This window comes from Emys orbicularis, chromosome 7 (assembly GCF_028017835.1).
Source record: "Emys orbicularis isolate rEmyOrb1 chromosome 7, rEmyOrb1.hap1, whole genome shotgun sequence".
In the NCBI taxonomy this organism is placed as follows: Eukaryota; Metazoa; Chordata; order Testudines; family Emydidae; genus Emys; species Emys orbicularis.
In genome coordinates this window covers 127,919,914-127,939,041 of record NC_088689.1, presented here as the reverse complement: position 1 = coordinate 127,939,041, position 19,128 = coordinate 127,919,914, and the positions used below count along the sequence as shown (strand labels likewise).

The following is a 19,128-nucleotide window of genomic DNA, read 5'->3' as shown; positions in this document are numbered from 1 at the left end:
AAGAATGAGGGGTTGAGCCATCCTTGCTGGGAGCTGAATTTGCAGAGCTAGCAAATCTAGCTAAACTGACTTCAAACCTGATGCCTAGCTCACTAAGTAGTATCCCTTCAGGGTTGTAGTCTAATAAGATGAATACTCCGTTGGGGCAGAGACTGTCTGTGCGTGCCTTGTGCAGTACTCAGCATGTTGGTTACTTAGCATGCTATTATTGCATGCATATGTTTAGGGATGTACAGCACAAAACATTTTCCTGTAGCTTTAAAATTAATCACTTAGTGGTGGGACAATGTTTTACTGTAGTATACTATGATTTTTTACCGTTTAAAATCAAATTATTCATATGGTCAAAGCTAATCTAATAAAAACCCACAATATAATATGCAGAATGTCAGGCAAATAAAAAAAAGTAACAACTTATTTAATGCTCCTAAACTTCTTCAAGGAAAAATAGCATTTGGTAGTCTGCGCGGTGTTCTTGTTTAAAAATTCTGCTTTACCGCAGCAAGCGCTGCATCTGTAGAAAGTTAAGATGAATATGAATAGTGCTCTTACAAAACAATCACTGACATGCTGTCACTTTTTAATGCATTAGGGTTTTATTTAAAGAAAATCATTTACTTAAAATTATAATGGCTTTTTAAAGTTGGTTGTAGTAAAATTGAATAACTGTGGTGGTATTAAGGTAATAGCTGCTTTTTGGCCAACTTAGATTGTTGGATGTTCCCTACAAGATTCCTTTGTGGCACTGTATGAAAGGATTAATCTATTTTTAACACTGGCACCAGATGTACAAGAGGAAGAAATATTGTTACAGTTTACCACGAACAGACGTATGGAATACGAAAACAGCAACTGTGAAACCCACAAAAGCAAGGAACTTCCAACTTAAGGTTGGCAGTGCCCTTAACTCCCCCTGCTGTGGATAAGTAACATAACTCCTATAACACAGTATGTAGGAACACTTCGCCCCAGCAGTCACGCGCTTGCAGTAGCTAGGTGAGCGTTTGCCAGCGAGGCACAGCAACACACATCTTAAGGGAAAGTTGGTTTTCTCTCTTTTTTTGGAGTAATTAAACTTTCCATGGATACTGAGGACCATTCTGGGGCCTCCTAAATCAAGTGGGGGCTACAGTGCAAAGTCATCTTATAGTTAAATCTCGCCCAATCTGCTCTTGAGCAGAGAAACCTGCAGTCGTCAATCTTGCTTTCTGAAAGTTGGCGGAGTTCCTGGTGAAAAGGATTCCTGTGTGCAAAAAGCTAGATCCACCAGTGCTTTTGTGGGGTTATGCAACACAGAGGGCCCTGGCTATTTACCACGGAACAGAGACTTAAGAAAGTAACTATGTTCTTCGGACCAATGTGACTTGCACATTAAATGCGGTGTTGTTACCTGGGCATAGTTCTTTCAACACGTTTTTTTCCTAAATGAATTAAGTACTCAAAGTAATTGTCAGATTAATAGCCCTGGAAACTGAAAGCCCTCCGCTCACTAGTTAAAGCATAGACAACAGGAATGAGAGCTTCTCACTGCTAATGTGCCTCAAGTTGCTGCTTCTGGGGAGACCATTGCTTGGGAAGAGAAAGCAGTTTGGTCTCCATGACCATGCAGCCATTAGTCTCTCTGGGAGCTGGGTAAGGGCTTGCTACGGAGGAGCCTTTTTATGGTATAGATCCTGCCTACAAGTATGTGGAATTCCACGACTCCCTGCCAAGTGTCAGTCAGACACCACGATCTTTTTAGGTACCGACCAAAAGCTGATTCACATAGTGATTGAAACATGTGCCGGTCCCAAGCTCCTGTGTGTGCTAACTTCCTTCTCCCCTGGCACAAACCCCACTTCCACAACAAGCTTACGTTACAAGCGATTCCTAGCTGTAACGCAACCCCAACGCCAACTGAAAGCGTCCCTGTATTGCCCGTTTCCCCCATCCCTTCTTTCTCTTTCGCTCTGTATGTGCCTTAGCAACCTTCCTGCCCATAGCTATCTTCACCACCCTGTTCTGCCCTGCCAGGTTGCAGCTGCCAGTCACTGAGTCCAAGATGCTAATGTTAATTTAATAAAAGCCAATACCTGTATTTTTTTATACAGGCTCAGATACAATTGACAAACTGTTCATCTAATAGATACTTTCCTATATCCCTGTTTTCAGCTGCCCCTCTGACTTAGGAAGGCCACATGGTCTAGTGATTAGAATACAGGGCTGGGAGTCGAGATGATTTATGACTCCAGTTCCTGCCTCTGCCACTGATACCCTCTATTGACCTTGGATTCTTCTTTGTGCCTGTTTCCCCCATATAGGCAATGTGGAGAGTAATACTTATCCTTGTTAATAAATGTTTGCCAAGGGCTTTAGGATCCTTTAGCGAGAGGTGGTACGTGCTGGGTAAGGGCAAAGTGTTTTGTCCTTTAAACTTTTCTAAACTTGTTAAGCTCCCTTTTTCAAAGAAGCGGCTTCAGCCTGCATTCAGCATTGCGATGGCAGTCTCTCTGACTTCTGCCTAAAGCAGCAGCATTCCCGCCAGTGCTTGTGCATGCACCATGGGATGGCAGTTGGCGTTGGTCTTTTGGCAATGGCGTCGCAGCATGAATGCTCTTCCAATTCGTTATCCACCCTCACCCCCAGTCCTTTGCTGTTGCTGCTTTTGAAACAGCACTTTATATTCCACTTTATATTTACACAGATGATTATTTCTCCCCAGGGCCATTACCGTACATTTATCTATAGGAGGTCATCTCACTTACATCTGCCCAGTTGTCTGAGCTTGCCAGATCACTTTATATTTTGGATGTATCCTCTCTAGTGTCTACTATTCTGCCTGGCTTGGCATCACCCACCGATGTAATGAATGTGGAGTTAACGTTGTCTTCCAGACTGTTATGTGAATGGAGGGGAAAGAACAGTCCAAGTCCTAAAATGGATTGCTTCAGGGACCCACTTGATACCGCCTTTCGTTTTCAGACTGTTTCTACTTGGTTACAAAGCAGTTATTGTAACTAATATTGTTCTTGTCCATTTGGTTCCTCTGAGCCCCATTTCTACTTTTTCGGCCCCCTTCTGCCAATGGCCTCACTGGAGGCAGAGTAATCTTCTAGCCAGCTCTAGCTCTGCTTGGTTCCTGAGGTGGTTAGAAAGACTGCTGCAGAGCAAGGAAACTCCCTACCTACTCACGCCCCCGAGGAGGAGTGTCGTGTTCCTGGAGAATGCAATAAATGAACTGTTACTTTTGAACTCTGCTTCCCTCATGTGGCATCATGCCCTGCTGCTGCTAGATTGCCAGAACTGACCCTTCCCCTAAATACAACATTAACAGTGAACAGCAAAGCTCAGATGTACACTGAACATCCCGATTAGCCAGCCTGTGAGGGGTGCATGGCACCGCAGTGAGTTTGAATTCGGGAATTTCTCCCCTGGATTAGGTCCAGTATCTTGTCACATATCAGCTGTTGCAGAGGAAGGTACAAAAAACCAGATGGTGGAGAATTATGGAATAGTCTACCCAGGGTGAAGTTTCTTCCTAACTGCTGTCAGCCAGTGGTTGTCTTTTCCCCGGAAAGAACAAGATGGTTTATCTGGAAGACTGGTTGAAAAGGGAGAGAATTCTGAAAAGGTGGGATAATATTCTAAATGCCCCTCCACCCTGAGCCTGGTTAGTAGGGTCAATCAGCACGAACGTTTGCCTTTAACTCAGTTTTCTATTGTTTTGGTCTTTGCATGTCATCTTTAAATAAAGATGGAATTGTTTTTTCCAGGTGAAGTCCATTGCTGGCAATATCTGTATGTGCTATGTACTGCCAGCATAAAAGGATTAAGATGCCATCACTATATGAAACATCAACACCATTAAATAACTTTTTAGGCATAGAAACACTAATGCCTATCAACTGGATTCTAAACTTTTTTTAAAAAAAGCTTTTCTTAACCTTTAATTTGTTCCCTTAGAGCATTTTGTGCCTTGTTGACCTTGAGACCTGACTGCAAATTACAAGAAAAATAACCTATAAAATATATTATTAGAACATTTTTATTCTCTGTCATAACCATTCCCCTTTGGAGTTTGCAGCTCCAATGTTAGTGCCTGGAAACCAGAGTGAACCTAACTAGAGAGAAATTAATGTGGTTTTACTTCATTCACACAGTAAAATTAATTGTAAAATTGTCCAGGTATGTAAACCTTGTAACCTGACAGGAACCTGGTAAAATTCCAATCATGGGCCTGTTGCTGATCTCATATCAATTTCACACCAAGATGGGTCCATTGACTTAAGTGGAGCCACTCTTCATTTACAGTGTGAATGAGAAGGGCATCAGCCTCTATGTGAATTGCTGAGGAAGTGCTATCCTGCTCGTTCATTGAGTGACCTGGCTTCAGTGACAAAATTGTGCAACTTGATAGGTCAGAGGGAGATGTATGGGCCTTGGTGAAGATTCAGTGGGGGATCTGCTTTATGTTGGATATCTTCCCCCATCAGGAGAACTATGGGCTGTCTTTGCAAGAGTATAGATTCACTGGTCTGGTGGGTCTCTTACATCTCACGTTCTCACGTGGCTTAAATCAGGGGTCTCAAACACGCGGCCCAGGGGCCGCATGCAGCCCGCGGGGTTGTTTTCTGCGGCCCGCGAGCTCCTCGCGCCCCCCCCCCCAGCATTTACCTAGAGCGGCTCCAGCCCGACGTGCACCGGGGGAAGGGCAGGCCCCCTGCCGCTCCGGGAAGCGGCCGGAACGTGGGGAAGGGGGGGCACAGGGCTCTGTGTGTTGCTCTTGCTTCAGGCAGTGCCCCCAGCAGCTCCCATTGGGTAAAACGAAGCTCTCCTTAGGATTTTGGCTTTCTCTGCAGCTTCTGGTGACTAGGGATGGTCTAAGCAAGTCCATGGGCAGAAGCTGGGTCCCAGTGGGGAGGGGGGCTCCCTATGCAGCCAGTTGATTTTTTTTTTTTTTTTTTTTTTTTTGGTCATTGGAAAAAAGGTTGAAAATGAATTTTTTTTGGCACTGCTGGGTATCTGGCCAGCTTTGCTTATGTCTAATGCTAGTTCTGCAGGCGATTCCAATTATCTGATTTGGCTCAGCGGCCCAAAATTACCAGCAATGCTGCATCTCACACAGCTGATGCCAACTGAGTTGTAAACTGCATAATACAATACCAAACTCTTTGTAATCATGCAGCAGCCTCCCTGGACAAAACTGGCAGCCTCTCTCTCTCCCTGACCTCCCCAGGCTCCCTTTTTTTAAGTTCCCTTAATGGGGTCATTAGTATAACTTGAGGCTGCCTGGCTGACTCGCTAATGAGGCTGGGCTGCCTTGCCTCAGACCCAGACAGGCTTGGGGAGGGGTCCATAAAACCTGGCGATGATCATGGGGATTTGGATTCATTCTTCCCAATTCCGTGGGAGCTCATCGAATGTCCCTGGCAGTGGCTAGCTGCCCTTGCACACCCTGAGACCTCACTCATGGGTAAGGGGAGGCTATCCCTTTGCATAAGGGTGGGAGTCTCACTGCCCTGCAGTGGGGGACTTCCCTGTCAATCCCCGAAGGGCTCTATATCCTGTCACAATACGCCTGCTTTCGTGCTGTGAAAATAGATTTTCAATGGTTTATTTACAGCAGCCCTGATGCTTGTGGGAGTTGTGTTTTCCTGATACCGTGGAATAATGGAAAATGCATTAGAGTGAATTCAGTGGCTTCTAACTCACCAGGTTGCAAAGGGTTAATGCTCCTAGCAGCTGCTGCATTCCTCTTGCTTGGTACAGGGCGTTTTAATTCCACTGGTTAATTTATTTCCCCACAATGTGACACTGTGTTCCCTGAACTATTTTTCATCTTCAAATTGCAATCTGCCGGTTAGTTCCTGTAAGGCCTGCTGTGCTCTGCGTTTATGTTCTTGTTCTCAGCCGCTGCGCTGCAACCACATCATATATCAGGTACATAAGCAGCAGAAAGAATGAATAGACCTAAAGGTCCCATGCCATTTACATGAACAGATCTGTAGATTATATTCACCCTAAAGGGGATCTGCGGGGTGACTCGCATATGGGCGGTAGGGTCTGTATCACTCAGCAGATCCTCAGCTCAAGGGGTGCCTCTTCTCCCATTGAGTCATAAGAGATTTATGAGCATAACTCCCATTGTTCATTAATGGGAGCCATCCATGAACATTACCCATTCATCCATTGGAGACTAGATTTAGTCTTTTATCTGAGAATCAGAGGAAAGTCACTGTTGTATAATCAAAGGAAGAAGTCTTTCTTGGAATATAATTTGTTGGTACCGTCTGACCACCATATGTCGTTTGACTTTCATCCTTTTTTGGCAAGATATAAAATCATCTGGACAAAACATGGGGTTCTGTGGTTGAGAAATCTGTTTTAAAGCAATACAGTATTAAAATGGACTAGCTGCGCCTGAGATGTTGTGTAGATTTATTTGCTGTCAGAGGCTGATAAAATATTTGAGGCAAATGGCCTAGTTCTGTTTAGGCAGTTTCCTGTGAGAGGGACTAGAGAGATGGATCGAATCATTTTTTATTTTAATTGCACAAATATACTGTTAACCATTATAAATCTGTTTTCTATCAATTGTTCTCTCTTCCCCCCCCCCCCCCCCTTCCTCTCTGGCCTATCATGCAGTGTTTCTTTTAAGACATCATCTGGAATAGTAAATGCTTTTGCAGTTGAACATGTGGAAAAGTTAAGTCTTGTGGTGTCTACATCTTAACTGTCTCTAGTAGTATCTGATTGTGATTTGAAAATAAAGCCAGTGTACCTAATCTAAGATGCTGGTTTTTATAATGAGGATTGTTTTACAGATAGTTAACGGTCTTGGCTCACAGCTCTTAGCCATGGTCTACACGAAGAGATCGGTCTTGTGCATGCTCTTTTACCTTCTAAAATTTGTAAATCTCTCTCTAGCTGAAAAATGATGTAGTTTTCAATAAAATACCTTTTTGGTGCACACATACAAAACACCCAAAACCCAACCCCACAACTCGTTCTGCAGCCTGAATTAAACACAGGGCTAATTACTAACAGTTTGGATAACAAAGTCCCTTTATGGCTAAAACACTAACGAGATTTTTCTCTGTGCTCTTTAAGACTTCACATAATAATGGAGGGCCAAGTTCTTAATAGCCTAACTCTCAGGAATAGTCTTGAAGGGCTTATCTACATTACAAAAGTAGCACTGGTTTAACTAAACTTATTTAGTTAAAGTAGTGCAAGTCCCTAATGTAGACACACTTAACCGATTTAATGCTTGCTTAAATCAGCTTGCGTGGGTAAAATACTGAATTAAGATGAACTGGTTTAGGTGTGTCTACATTAGTTAGTTTAATCAGAACAATTGCAAATTGATTTAGTCATAGCAGTGCACCTCTTCTAATGCCGACGAGGCCTAAAATGATCAGCATTTGGCCCAGAATGTAGTGTGAGTTAATCTAACAGAATGTATGAATGATGAAATCATTAGTTATGAAATATCAGCCTTAAAGGGTTTTGTTTCCCCCCCCCCCCCCTTACACGGATAACTGTTTGATATCATTTGAACACTAATGCCTAGAGTATAATCTCTCCAAATATTATAATAGTTTTATATACAAGTAGATAGGGGTTAAATTCTGTATTTTCATGTGAACTCTGAATATTACTAGAGTATTCAGGAAGAATTACCTTATTGTGCCTTAGAGGGTACTTATCAAATCCATTTTGTTGAAAACTTAATATACTGAGACAGAACAAATGGAAAGCTGATCAGAATATTAAATAAACAGCACAAAATTTCATTGCTTTTGCTGGCTGTGGAAGTGTGACACGGATTGATTCACTTTAGAATATTGTGCAGGATCTGAGACTTAGTGCTGATTAAAATTAGAGGGAATTAGGGATGAGAGAGATTTCACCATGATCTCTGTAGGGATCTTTACCTTCTTACACAAGTATTTATGATAGGAGCCAGTGCAATTCCATTGACTGCAGCTGTTGTTCCGGCTGATAGGTATCGATAGTACAGCAGAAATCAGTGGAGTTGCTCTGGGTTTAATTTTACATCGGTGCATCTGAGAGCCAAATTGGGCCCAACGTATTTTAAATATGTATTTACAATTCTCAGACCACATATGCTGGTGTGCATAAAGGTGTGCATCTCTACCTTCAGCATTGGCCTGGTGTATGTACCCAGCACCCTTTGCAGTTGGACACTTGCTGTGTGTCTCCTTGTATCACAATCTCTCTCCCCTTCTGTATACATTGATCCCCCACTTCCTTCCTTTTTTCCTCTTGTGGCTTCCTTCCCAGGGCAACTGGTGTGTTGTTCTGACCCTCCTGTGCACCCTCCTGCAACCTCAACCACTCCCAAGCTGCCTTGCTTCCCTAGTCCTCTTTGTATTGACCTCCGGCTCCTAGCTGCATTGCAGGATCCAGTTCTTACTGAGTACGACGAGAAACAAGTTTGCTGCTCTCTGCTGCTGAACTGATTTGAACCTCAGAGCTCGTGAGTTCACCATCTCCCACCTGTGAAGGAATTATGGAAAACTGTAATGATTAATGTTAATAACTTCGCTCCATTAACATTTACTTAGGCCAGGTCTACACTACCGCGGTAGTTCGACGGCTGGCAATCGAAGTTCCGGGTTCGATTTATCGCGTCTGGTCTGGACGCGATAAATCGATCCCGGAAGCGCTCGCCGTCGACTGGGGTACTCCAGCTCGGCGAGAGGAGTACCGCGGAGTCGACAGGGAGCCTGCCTGCCGCGTGTGGACCGCGTCTGAACCGCGGTAAGTTCGAACTAAGGTATGTCGACTTCAGCTACGTTATTCACGTAGCTGAAGTTGCGTACCTTAGTTCGAATTTGGGGGTTAGTGTAGACCAGGCCTTAGTGTTTTCCTGTTCTTGGATACACACAAGCTAATCTCCATCCATTTGATCAGACCATCTATCGGTCTATGTAGGTACTGAAATAACTCACATAACCATGATCTGCGAGTGCCTCACAAACATTAATGACTATATCCTCAGGCATCTCTGTGAGGTAAGGAAGGATTACTAACTCCATGTTACACTTGGAGAATGGAGGCATAGTCAGATTAATGACTTGCAAATCTGCACTGCAAGAAAAGATCTGCAGCAATGAGTCTCAGACCCTGGGCCAGCTGAGTTGGGCGTATGCTACGGGGCTAAAAATTAGCTGTGTAGATGTTCCTGCTCAGGTTCTGAGACCCATCCCCTTTGCCGGGTTTCAGAGCCCAAGTGGGAATGCTTCCACTGCTATTTTCAGCCCATCACATGAGCCCTGCAAGCTGAAGTCAGTTGACCTGGGCTCTTAGGGTATGTCTAAACTACAATTAAAAACCCGCTGCTGGCCTGTGCCAAGTAACTCAAGCTAAGGGGCTGTTTAATTGTGATGCAGACATTTGAGCTCAGGCTGCAGCTGGAGCTCTGGGACCTTCCCACCTTGCAGGGTCCTAGAACCTGGAGCCCAAAGTCTACACCACAATTAAACAGCCACTGTTTTTTAGTTGCAGTGTAGACATACCTTGAGATGCATCACCACGTTTTTTGTTTCAGTATAGACATACCCATAGGAAGTGTGTAGCAGACTCAAGGATTGAACTCAGGTTTTCTGAGTTCTACTACAATGCCTTAACATCAAGACCAACTTTCCTTCTCTCAGAACTCCTCCATTTGTGTGGCTTTATATCTTGCACTTAACTGTGTCAATCATCTGAAAATGCCCAAAGACCATAGAAGAGTAGTATTTACATAACTATTGAGTTGCCACTCAGTAGACATGAGATGTTTAGCACATCGTATTTCAAGAGTATTGTTATCGTTTTGTATCATACAAAATATATTTAACAGTGTAACGCAATCAAATTCCACCCTGCAGTTCCGTTAACAAACACTTGAGCTACTTTCTTGACTTATATTGCCAGAACTTTTCAGTGGAATTATACAGTTGCATAACGTGGCTGCTCACTTATTAAAAATATAGATAGATTTATAATTATAATTAGTGTCTATGTAGAAGTCTAAAACTGCATATTTTCATAAGGATGTCAATTTTTAATTGCATAAATAAGATGCTGACTTAAGCAAATATTCAATTTCACATTAAAGTAAGAGATTTGTAAAGGCCTAGATTTACATAATTTAATTTTCTGCACAGACGATACTGAAAATCAATAGCATGATTCATAGCCACACCGCAGAATTGCCATGCAGCCATTCTTTGACTGCTTAAGCTAAGAGTTCAAAGAGTTCTACAATTGATTTTAAATGTTGTGTGCTGACTCGGAGTGTTTCCCTTTAGAATCCCTAAATGGTTTAGACCCTGTCTCTTTCCTGTTTTGCCGGTAGGGCCTACCAAGGGCCTGGTGGCTATGGAATTAGTAGCAAAACTTTACTTCTGGTGGAACTGGCTATCTAGCATCCTTCTTCTGGGTGAAGAAATCCAGATTTTTCTGGAAAATCAGCTGCCATCTTGTCTACTGTCTACAATTAATCTATATCTGCATGCTCAATGAAGTTATGACTGTCTAACTCCCCCTTGTGGGGCATTAGATAACAACTAGTTGCAGTGCACATGCAGGGCCGGCTCCAGGGTTTTGGCCGCCCCAAGCAGCCAAAACAAAAAACAAAAAACAAAACAAAAAAGCCGCGATCACGATCTGCAGTGGCAATTCGGCGGGAGGTCCTTCGCTCCCAGGCGGAGTGAGGGACCGTCCGCCGAATTGCTGCCGAATACCTGGACATGCCGCCCCTCTCCGGAGCGGCTGCCCCAAGCACCTGCTTGACAAGCTGGTGCCTGGAGCCGGCCCTGTGCACATGTCCCAGGACACATGGTTCAAAGTCAGAACTTCCTGCAGTTCTGAACCACCATGTTCTTTTCCTTTCCCCCCGGCTGCTGCCTCCTGCTGTCTCCATTCCCCCACGTGCTTTTTCACATCTCTCCCTATGGAGTTCCATGTCCCTCTTCTGACTCCACATACTCCTTCTCTTGACATTGATATCCCCTGCTCTTCTGTCAGCTGTGAGGAGGAGAGGAAGTAGACCCTCTCCCAGCAGACAGGAGGAAGGGGTATGGCATATTGAACCTGAATCCTGCAGCATGACTCCTGATTTCTTATTTCTTTAAGTTCAAGTTTTCACAATTGGATTCTACAAGTGAACCAGGAATTTGGCAGCTGCCTGAAATGTCAGGAAAAATACTCAAAACCAGAGGTTCTGATTAAATAACACAATCTGTCAAGATTGTTGTTCATGTGGGCTGGGGCGAACCCTACAGTATGTTTTTGGGAAATTCTTTTCTTCCATTCACACTGGTAGAGAACTTCCAGTTTGCCACAAAATTTAGCATGATTGTGCTGCAGAAATCAATTGGCCCTGCCATTGAATGAAACTCTTTGCACTGCTTTGTAGATGGGGCAGCTTAATACACCTGCTACTGAAATGTAACAAGCTCCAAGGTACCTTAGTACGAAGCTGGATTTATTTCAATGGGAAGAATTGAACTGAACTGCCAATACTTGGTGTTCCATGAAGGTTTGTTACAAGCCCAGCCTTGCTATGCCTGGCTTGAGAAGTGACGGGCATACACCACTTGTGGTACGGCTACTACAAGCAGTAACCTTTTGGACACTTTACTGAAGTTAAGTGTTGGAATTATTTAATTAGTACCTTCCTGATTAAATAACTGAACTGAGAACAGTCAGACTTAAATTGCTGTTGAGTCAGACTATGCTCGGCTTTTCTTCTAATACTGCCTAGACAGTTCTCTTTGGATTTAAAAGGCGGTTTTATTTTTTTTATGTGCATTTATTATAAGACATTGGTATGCAGGTGTGGTGTATTGTGAAAGAGAGTGGAATTCTTCAGACTACCTTTCTGACATTTGTCAACTCATACAGCTCAGATTTGATTGTCACGTGTACAGAAGCAATACACAAAATCTGCATGTATAAACTTGTCCTCTTGTGAAAGCTGAGCGTTGCTTTAAAAGAAAGAAGCAGATGTTAACAGTAACCAGAAAAAAAACATGAAAGTACTCTGTGACACAGTGTAGTTTGTATTGTTTGGTGGGTTCTAGTTCTTTACTTTATGAAAGCAAACCAGCTTGGTGGCTCCTTTTTAATGATGTTTTTGCTGCGTGGTGGTCTTGGGATTGTACACAAGGTGGCTGCCTGACACTACTGCCCCTTCTCCTTGGCTGGAAGGCAGTGTCAATGTCCTCCATTGTGGATTGGAGGGCATAAGCTGCTGAAGTGTGACTTCCCGTCAATGAAGTTCTCAAGCCTTCACCACTTTGGCCAATTAATATTAACCTCGCCAAAGACCTCCACACAGTCTGGGAGAGAGGGTACTTCTGTGCCATAGGAGGGCTACCTGTTTTGGGATTTTTATAAATATATTAATGGAGATATCCTATCTCCTAAAACTGGAAGGGACCTTGAAAGGTCATCGAGTCCAGCCCCCTGCCTTCACTAGCAGGACCAAGTACTGATTTTGCCCCACATCCCTAAGTGGCCCCCTCAAGGATTGAACTCGCAACCCTGGGTTTAGCAGGCCAATGCTCAAACCACTGAGCTATCCCTTCCCCCTTTTAAATATAGTTTCTGCTGTAGTGGAACCAATACAATACAGTATCAAAAGCAGAAAGTTTATAGAATGTGCTGGACTCTGGCATGTGTGTGTCTCAAGAATCTGGCTACCTGCTGTTTTTCCTATACCAGTTATTGTTTTGTGTATGAATAGTAAAGCAAGTCCACACGTACCCTTCGTGTGGCTAGATAGAAAGTCTATCGACAGTCTAAATGTCCTGGGATAGACTCTCTGCTGGTGTACGTTTTGTTGTTGATACCTTGCGTGATACTCTTCATGGATAAATATTGTGTAAGATGTGTATGATGTAGTGAGTTTGTCAGGTCTGAGGTGAGAGTTGTTGGCAAAGAACAGGGGACACTTTGCCTAGGAGCCTCTGTGTCACAGTAACCCACTGTTGTCTCTTCAGAGACCGTATGCCTGATTCAGAAGTCTGTACACATAGAGTCCAGGCCGAAATCGTGTTGTCATTTATTATTTGTGTTACTGTAATGCCTAAGAGCCCCAGTCATGCACCAGGATTCCATTTTGGTAGTGCTGTGTAAACACAGAACAAAAAGACAGTCCCTTCCCCAAAGCGTACCCACCGTGCCCCCTTTCCTCCAATAGCATTGTCAGCCCGAACATCCCATTACGCCCTTCTCTCCTCTTTGCACCCTCTTCTGCCCCCCCCCCAAGGAAAGGTCTTTGTTCAAGAAGCAACAAAACCTATTCCGAAGGTAACTCGGTCATGAGGGTTTCCCAGGACGCCCTGTCTTCTGTGTCGTCTCTTTAGATTGTGAACTCTTCATGAAACAGAGACGCTCCTTACTCCTGAACAGCACCACACCCATTGTCTCTGCTTAACAAATAATATCTTTAGCGAGTGAACGTCGTTTTCCTAATTGCTGCTGTTTCTTTTCTTTTCTCAGCTCTGACTGAAGGGTACGTTGGCTCGCTGCACGAAAACAGACATGGTAGTTCTGTGCAAATACGGCGGCGTAAGGCCTCGGGGGATTCTTACTGGGCTTACTCAGGTGAGTTGACTCATACCACATTGGAGTGAAATGTGACTGGGACACTGCCAACCCCCAAACTACCTGTTTGAAATGTTTGTTGTATTAGTTTTGCTGCTACGTATGCTTCAGGAATTTGAAACCGGAATCAGACTTTTATTTTGCAATCTTTGCAACTTGGATTTTTGTACTGTCACTCCTGAAAATTCAAGAGCTTGACTGACCCACCCTGACCTTGCCTTCCACACACACAACAGCACAATTGCATAGCACACTCATGCACTGCTCTTGGAGCCACTGCACTCCCCCTCCCGCTCTCCACAGAATGGCACTGAAGAGCTGTGATGATTCTTGGAGTGCCCAGGACTGAGTCGCCTAGATACCTCCTCCCCCTCTGCCTCCAGCATGAGAGAGACTTGCTGGTGCTTAACTGGGTGTCATAGTCATAGACTTTAAGGTCAGAAGGGACCAGTATGATCATCTAGTCTGACCTCCTGCACAACGCAGGCCGCAGAATCTCACCCACCCACTCCCGCAACAAACTCCTAACCTATGTCTGAGCCATTGAAGTCCTCAAATCATGGTTTAAAGACCATGGTGCAGAGAATCCTCCAGCAAGTGACCCATGCCCCACCCTGCAGAGGAAGGTGAAAAATCTCCAGGGCCTCTGCCAGTCTATCCTGGAGGAAAATTCCTTCTCGAAACAAAATATGGCAATCAGCTAAACCCTGAGCATGTGGGCAAGACTCACCAGCCAGACACCGAGGAAAGAATTATCTGTAGTAACTCAGATCCAACCCCATCTAACATCCCATCACAGGTCATTGGGCATATTTACTGCTAATAGTCAAAGATCAGTTAATTGCCAAAATTGGGCTATCCCATCATACCATCCCCTCCATAAACTTATCAAGCTTAGTCTTGAAGCCAGATATGTCTTTTGCCCCCACTGCTCCCCTTGGAAGGCTGTTCCAGAACTTCACTGCTCTGATGGTTAGAAACCTTTGTCTAATTTCAAGTCTAAACTTCCCCATGGCCAGTTTATATCCATTTGTTCTTGTGTCCACATTGGTACTGAGCTTAAATAATTCCTCTCCCTCCCTGGTATTTATCCCTCTGATGTATTTATGGAGAGCAATCATATCTTCCCTCAGTCTGCTTTTGGTTAGGCTAAACAAGCCGAGCTCTTTGAGTTTCCTTTCATAAGACAGGTTTTCCATTCCTCGGATCATCCTAGTAGCCCTTCTCTGTACCTGTTCCAGTTTAAATTCATCCTTCTTAAACATGGGAGACCAGAACACCGCACACAGTATTCCAGATGAAGTCTCACCAGTGCCTTGTATAACAGTACTAACACCTCCTTATCTCTACTGGAAATACTTCGCCTGATGCATCCCAAGACCGCATTAGCTTTTTTCACGGCCATATCACATTGGCGGCTCATAGTCATCCTGTGATCAACCAATACTCCAAGGTCCTTCTCCTTCTCTGTTACTTCTGACTGATGAGTCCTCAGCTTATAACAAAAATTCTTGTTGCTATTCCCTAAATGCATGACCTTGCACTTTTCACTATTAAATTTCATCCTATTACTATTACTTCAGTTTACAAGGTCATCCAGACCTTCCTGTATGATATCCCGGTCCTTCTCTGTGTTGGCAATACCTCCCAGCTTTGTGTCATCCGCAAACTTTATTAGCACACTCCCACTTTTGGTGCCAAGGTCAGTAATAAAAAGATTGGTCCCAAAACCGATCCCTGAGGAACTCCACTAGTAACCTCTCTCCAGCCTGACAGTTCACCTTTCAGTATGGCCCGTTTTAGTCTCCCCTTTAACTAGTTCCTTATCCACCTTACAATTTTCACATTGATCCCCATCTTTTCCAATTTAACTAATAATTCCCCACGTGGAACCGTATCAAATGCCTTACGGGTATCAGCTCCCAGTCTGTCAGCCACCCAAGCACTCTGGGATATACCAGCCTTCCCTTTGCCTTGTAGATGAATAATAGGTGCACCCCATCGCTGAGTCCTTTGGAAACTTTTCCCTGTAGTGATCAGCCCCGTAACCATTGAACACTCACAGTAATACCGGGTATGCTCTCCCCAAAGGAACAATGCACATGCCAGCTCGAATGATTCCGCTCCGGATCACCTTCTTAAATAATACCCCAGCACTGAGATATGTTTATAGTGAAAATAATCGTAAGTTTATCATCAAAGATCAAGATTCAAGAGCAAGTGAATAAGGATCATGGTAACAGGAGGGTTACAGATGGAACAAAATCAGTACATGGTTCCTAGAGACTAAACTTAAAACTTATTCAGACAGAAGGTTAGCCTAAGTTATCTCACCTCAAATGTCCTTTGCAGCATTTTCAGCCAAGCCTGGTTGAGAGCCTGTTTTCATTAATGTAATCTCATTACCCAATTACTTCCTAGGTGGGGGATAAAGAGGTGTCTTCCTTGCCATCTACTTATATCCCCAAAGTTCATTGTTTGTTCTCCAACTCAGGAGAACCCCCGTGTCTTATTTACCTGTGTTTTGTTATCTTGTTGATTTCACATCTCCCTATTAGCTTTGTATATAAACTGTGTTAGCTTATAATGCTTAAGTTACATGTTGCACAGACAGGTGAATAAACCTCCTTTGTCTGAGAGAAAATCTGTTTGCTAGTTCTTCCTTGACAGGAACATATTTTCAGTATACATACATTACTTTTTACAATGTATCTATATGTACATATCCCAATGATATTAATGACCAGTGTGAGCATGGCTTTCATTTAGGACCTTACATGATATTCTTTGGTGAACCATAATGTACATACTGGGATCAGGATATTCTTGTAACCCCCTTTACTGGCTGACATTGAGACATTCTTAGGGTTACATGAGTATTGTATATTTTAAGTGTGCATGCTTCCAATTTTACATTTTTGCAGATTACGCTCCTGCTAGGTTTTTAATCCCTGCGCTCTCCAACCCCAGTCAAAAATCCCTTACCCACTTCTCACTCAAATACCGGTTTTCCAGGTCAGTCTTCCTACCACTGCTTGCTTTCCCCTTACTTTCCCCCAAACTTCCCCAACTTGCTCTCCTGCTTCTCTCTTTCTTACCTCAAGTAGTTCTTCTGGACCCCTCTAAGGAATTTTCTGCTCCCACAAACTCTCACTTTACCATTTTCCCCCTTCACAAGTAATTCCCCAACCTCTCATATGCTATTCAAACAATCTCCCAGCATCTCACAGTGGAAGTGTGTGTCCAGAAGTCCAGATGCCAACCTTTTGGGGCTTTCAAATGACTGCTTTGAGTGTATATATTTTACAGTTTTGCGTCACAGTGAGACAGACTGATGCAACATTTGTTAGAGAAGGTAGGTTTTGGTGGATGTTTTATTATTTGTCCTCTTGGCTTGTTAGGAAAGGTCTAGGAGAAACCTGCTCTCTTGGATCAGTTTTGAGACTACTAATCAAGAAACAACGTAACTTGTACTAACCCACCTCCGTGTACAATTCTCTGGTTATTGCAGGCTTGGAAGGTTCTAGACCTCCAGTTTATTTGCAGACTAGTTCCTCAGGAGCCGGGGGGGTGGGGGTGAGGGGGCGGGTGCGGGAAGAGAAAAAAGAAAAGTTCATGTTGGTAGCTATGGTTCTGTTTGCAGAAACTGTTTCCACACACTTCTTTCTTTCTGAAGGTCCATTGTGTCATTAATTTTGCCAGACTTTTTTTGAAAGGACTTGTGATGTATTTCACACATTTGATGTTAGTCCTGATGGAGACATTGTGTAGAACTGGTTTTATCGAAAAGATAAAGTTGGGTTTCTAAGGAATTTGAATACTGATGCCAGCTAAATAGGAAAATTATACCCTAGATAATACTGCTAATTCTGTCCTCAGTAATAAATTATCAGTTTCACTGAAACTGCATGAGTAGCTGAGGTTAGAATTCATCCATTAATACACACAAATATCAGATGTCAATTTCCTTTAATTCGATGTCATAATAAGAGATGCTGTCTCATTTGCAAATGAGATCGTATAAACAAAATACATTTCAGTAACAGATGACAAATGAACTCTTTCTGCTTAAACTTTGAGAATACTAGCAAATGAACAGGAAAGGTATTGTCTCAAATTTTATTTCTTTATTGGATTTTAAATAATCTGATAGAAGGAAACAAATCAAGGAAAAATCTGTATGTTAAGATGGATAGTCTGTCAATTCTTATTTGTGCTCTACCAACTATACAAAAATTACAGGTTAAGTGGTATTTGGTATGTTTCCTTGGTTTTGGTTACCTAAAAATGTAGTTGGAATATTCATTGCAGCCTATTAAAGGAAAATGTTTCAAGAAAACAAATAAAACACTATTGGAATTAGTCTGCTGTCATAGATATGAAAACTCTTTGCGTGAGTTATTGGATTTTGATTTTAATCAGTCCTGCAGTTTATGAAACGTCTCTCCATGTAACGATTTTCTAAATTCTATTTTCATGACTATTCAGTTTTTTCGTTGGTGACTAATATCACCTTATCCCCAATAAAAGCTTTTACCATCCACTGCTCATTTGAGATTTATGTCAGTGTAAAATATATAGACCGATCTTTAATTACACATTATCTGTTGGCTTTTTTGCTTCGTTTTGTCTATTGATAAATCTCCAGCTTCTACAGGGAAAATAGCCAATCTGTTTTGTTTTACAGAGGATAGCTAGTGTGTTCTCAGTCGTCAATCACATGCAGTTCTACTTGATTAGTGTTATCTAATTAGAACCCTTTTTGTCACTATTGCTGATAAAAGAAGTAAAATTGGGAAATAGAGGCATAAGAATAGCCACACTGGGTCAAACCAATGATCCATCTAGCCCAATATCCTGTCTTCTGATAATGGCCACTGCCAGATGCTTCAGAGGGAATGAACAAAACAGGGCAATTTATTGAGGGATCCATCCCCGGTCGTCCAGTCCTACTTTTTGGCACTTGGAGGTTTAGGGACACCCGGAGAATGAGGTTGCATTCCTGAATATCTTGGCTAATGACCATGGACCTATCCTCCACGAACTTATCAGGTTATTTTTTGAACCCAGTTATAGTTTTGATCTTCACAACTTCCCCTGGGTATGAGTTCCACGGGTTGACAGTGCTTTGTGTAAAGTACATCCTTAAGGTTGTTTTAAACCTGCTGCCTATTAATATAATTGGGGGACCCCGATTCTTGCGGTGAAGGAGTAAATATAACTTTTTCTCCACATCATTCATGATTTTATGGACCTCTATCATATCCCCCCTTAGTCATCTCCTTTCCAAGCTGAACTTTCCCAGTCTTTTTAATCGCTCCTCGTATGGAAGTTGTTCTATATCCGTAGTCATTTTTGTTGCTGTTCTCTACTTTTTCCAATTCTAATATATCTTTTTTGAGATGGAGTGACAAGAACTACATTCAAGGTGTGGACGTTCCATGGATTTATATAATGGAATTATGATATTTTCTGTTTTATTATCTATCCCTTTCCTAGCAGTTCCTAACTTCGTTAGCTTTT

At 42.9% G+C, this 19,128-nt stretch overlaps 1 protein-coding gene across 2 annotated transcripts in view; it reads left to right on the top strand.

Moving 5' to 3' along the window:
- Window positions 1–19,128, top strand: part of PTPRG (protein tyrosine phosphatase receptor type G) — a 605,571-nt gene that overhangs the window by 112,020 nt on the left and 474,423 nt on the right. For both annotated transcript variants that reach the window (XM_065407550.1, XM_065407549.1), the window contains exon 2: window positions 13,501–13,605. In XM_065407550.1, coding sequence (XP_065263622.1) covers window positions 13,501–13,605 — 105 coding nt within the window. The remainder of the gene's footprint in view (window positions 1–13,500; window positions 13,606–19,128) is intronic.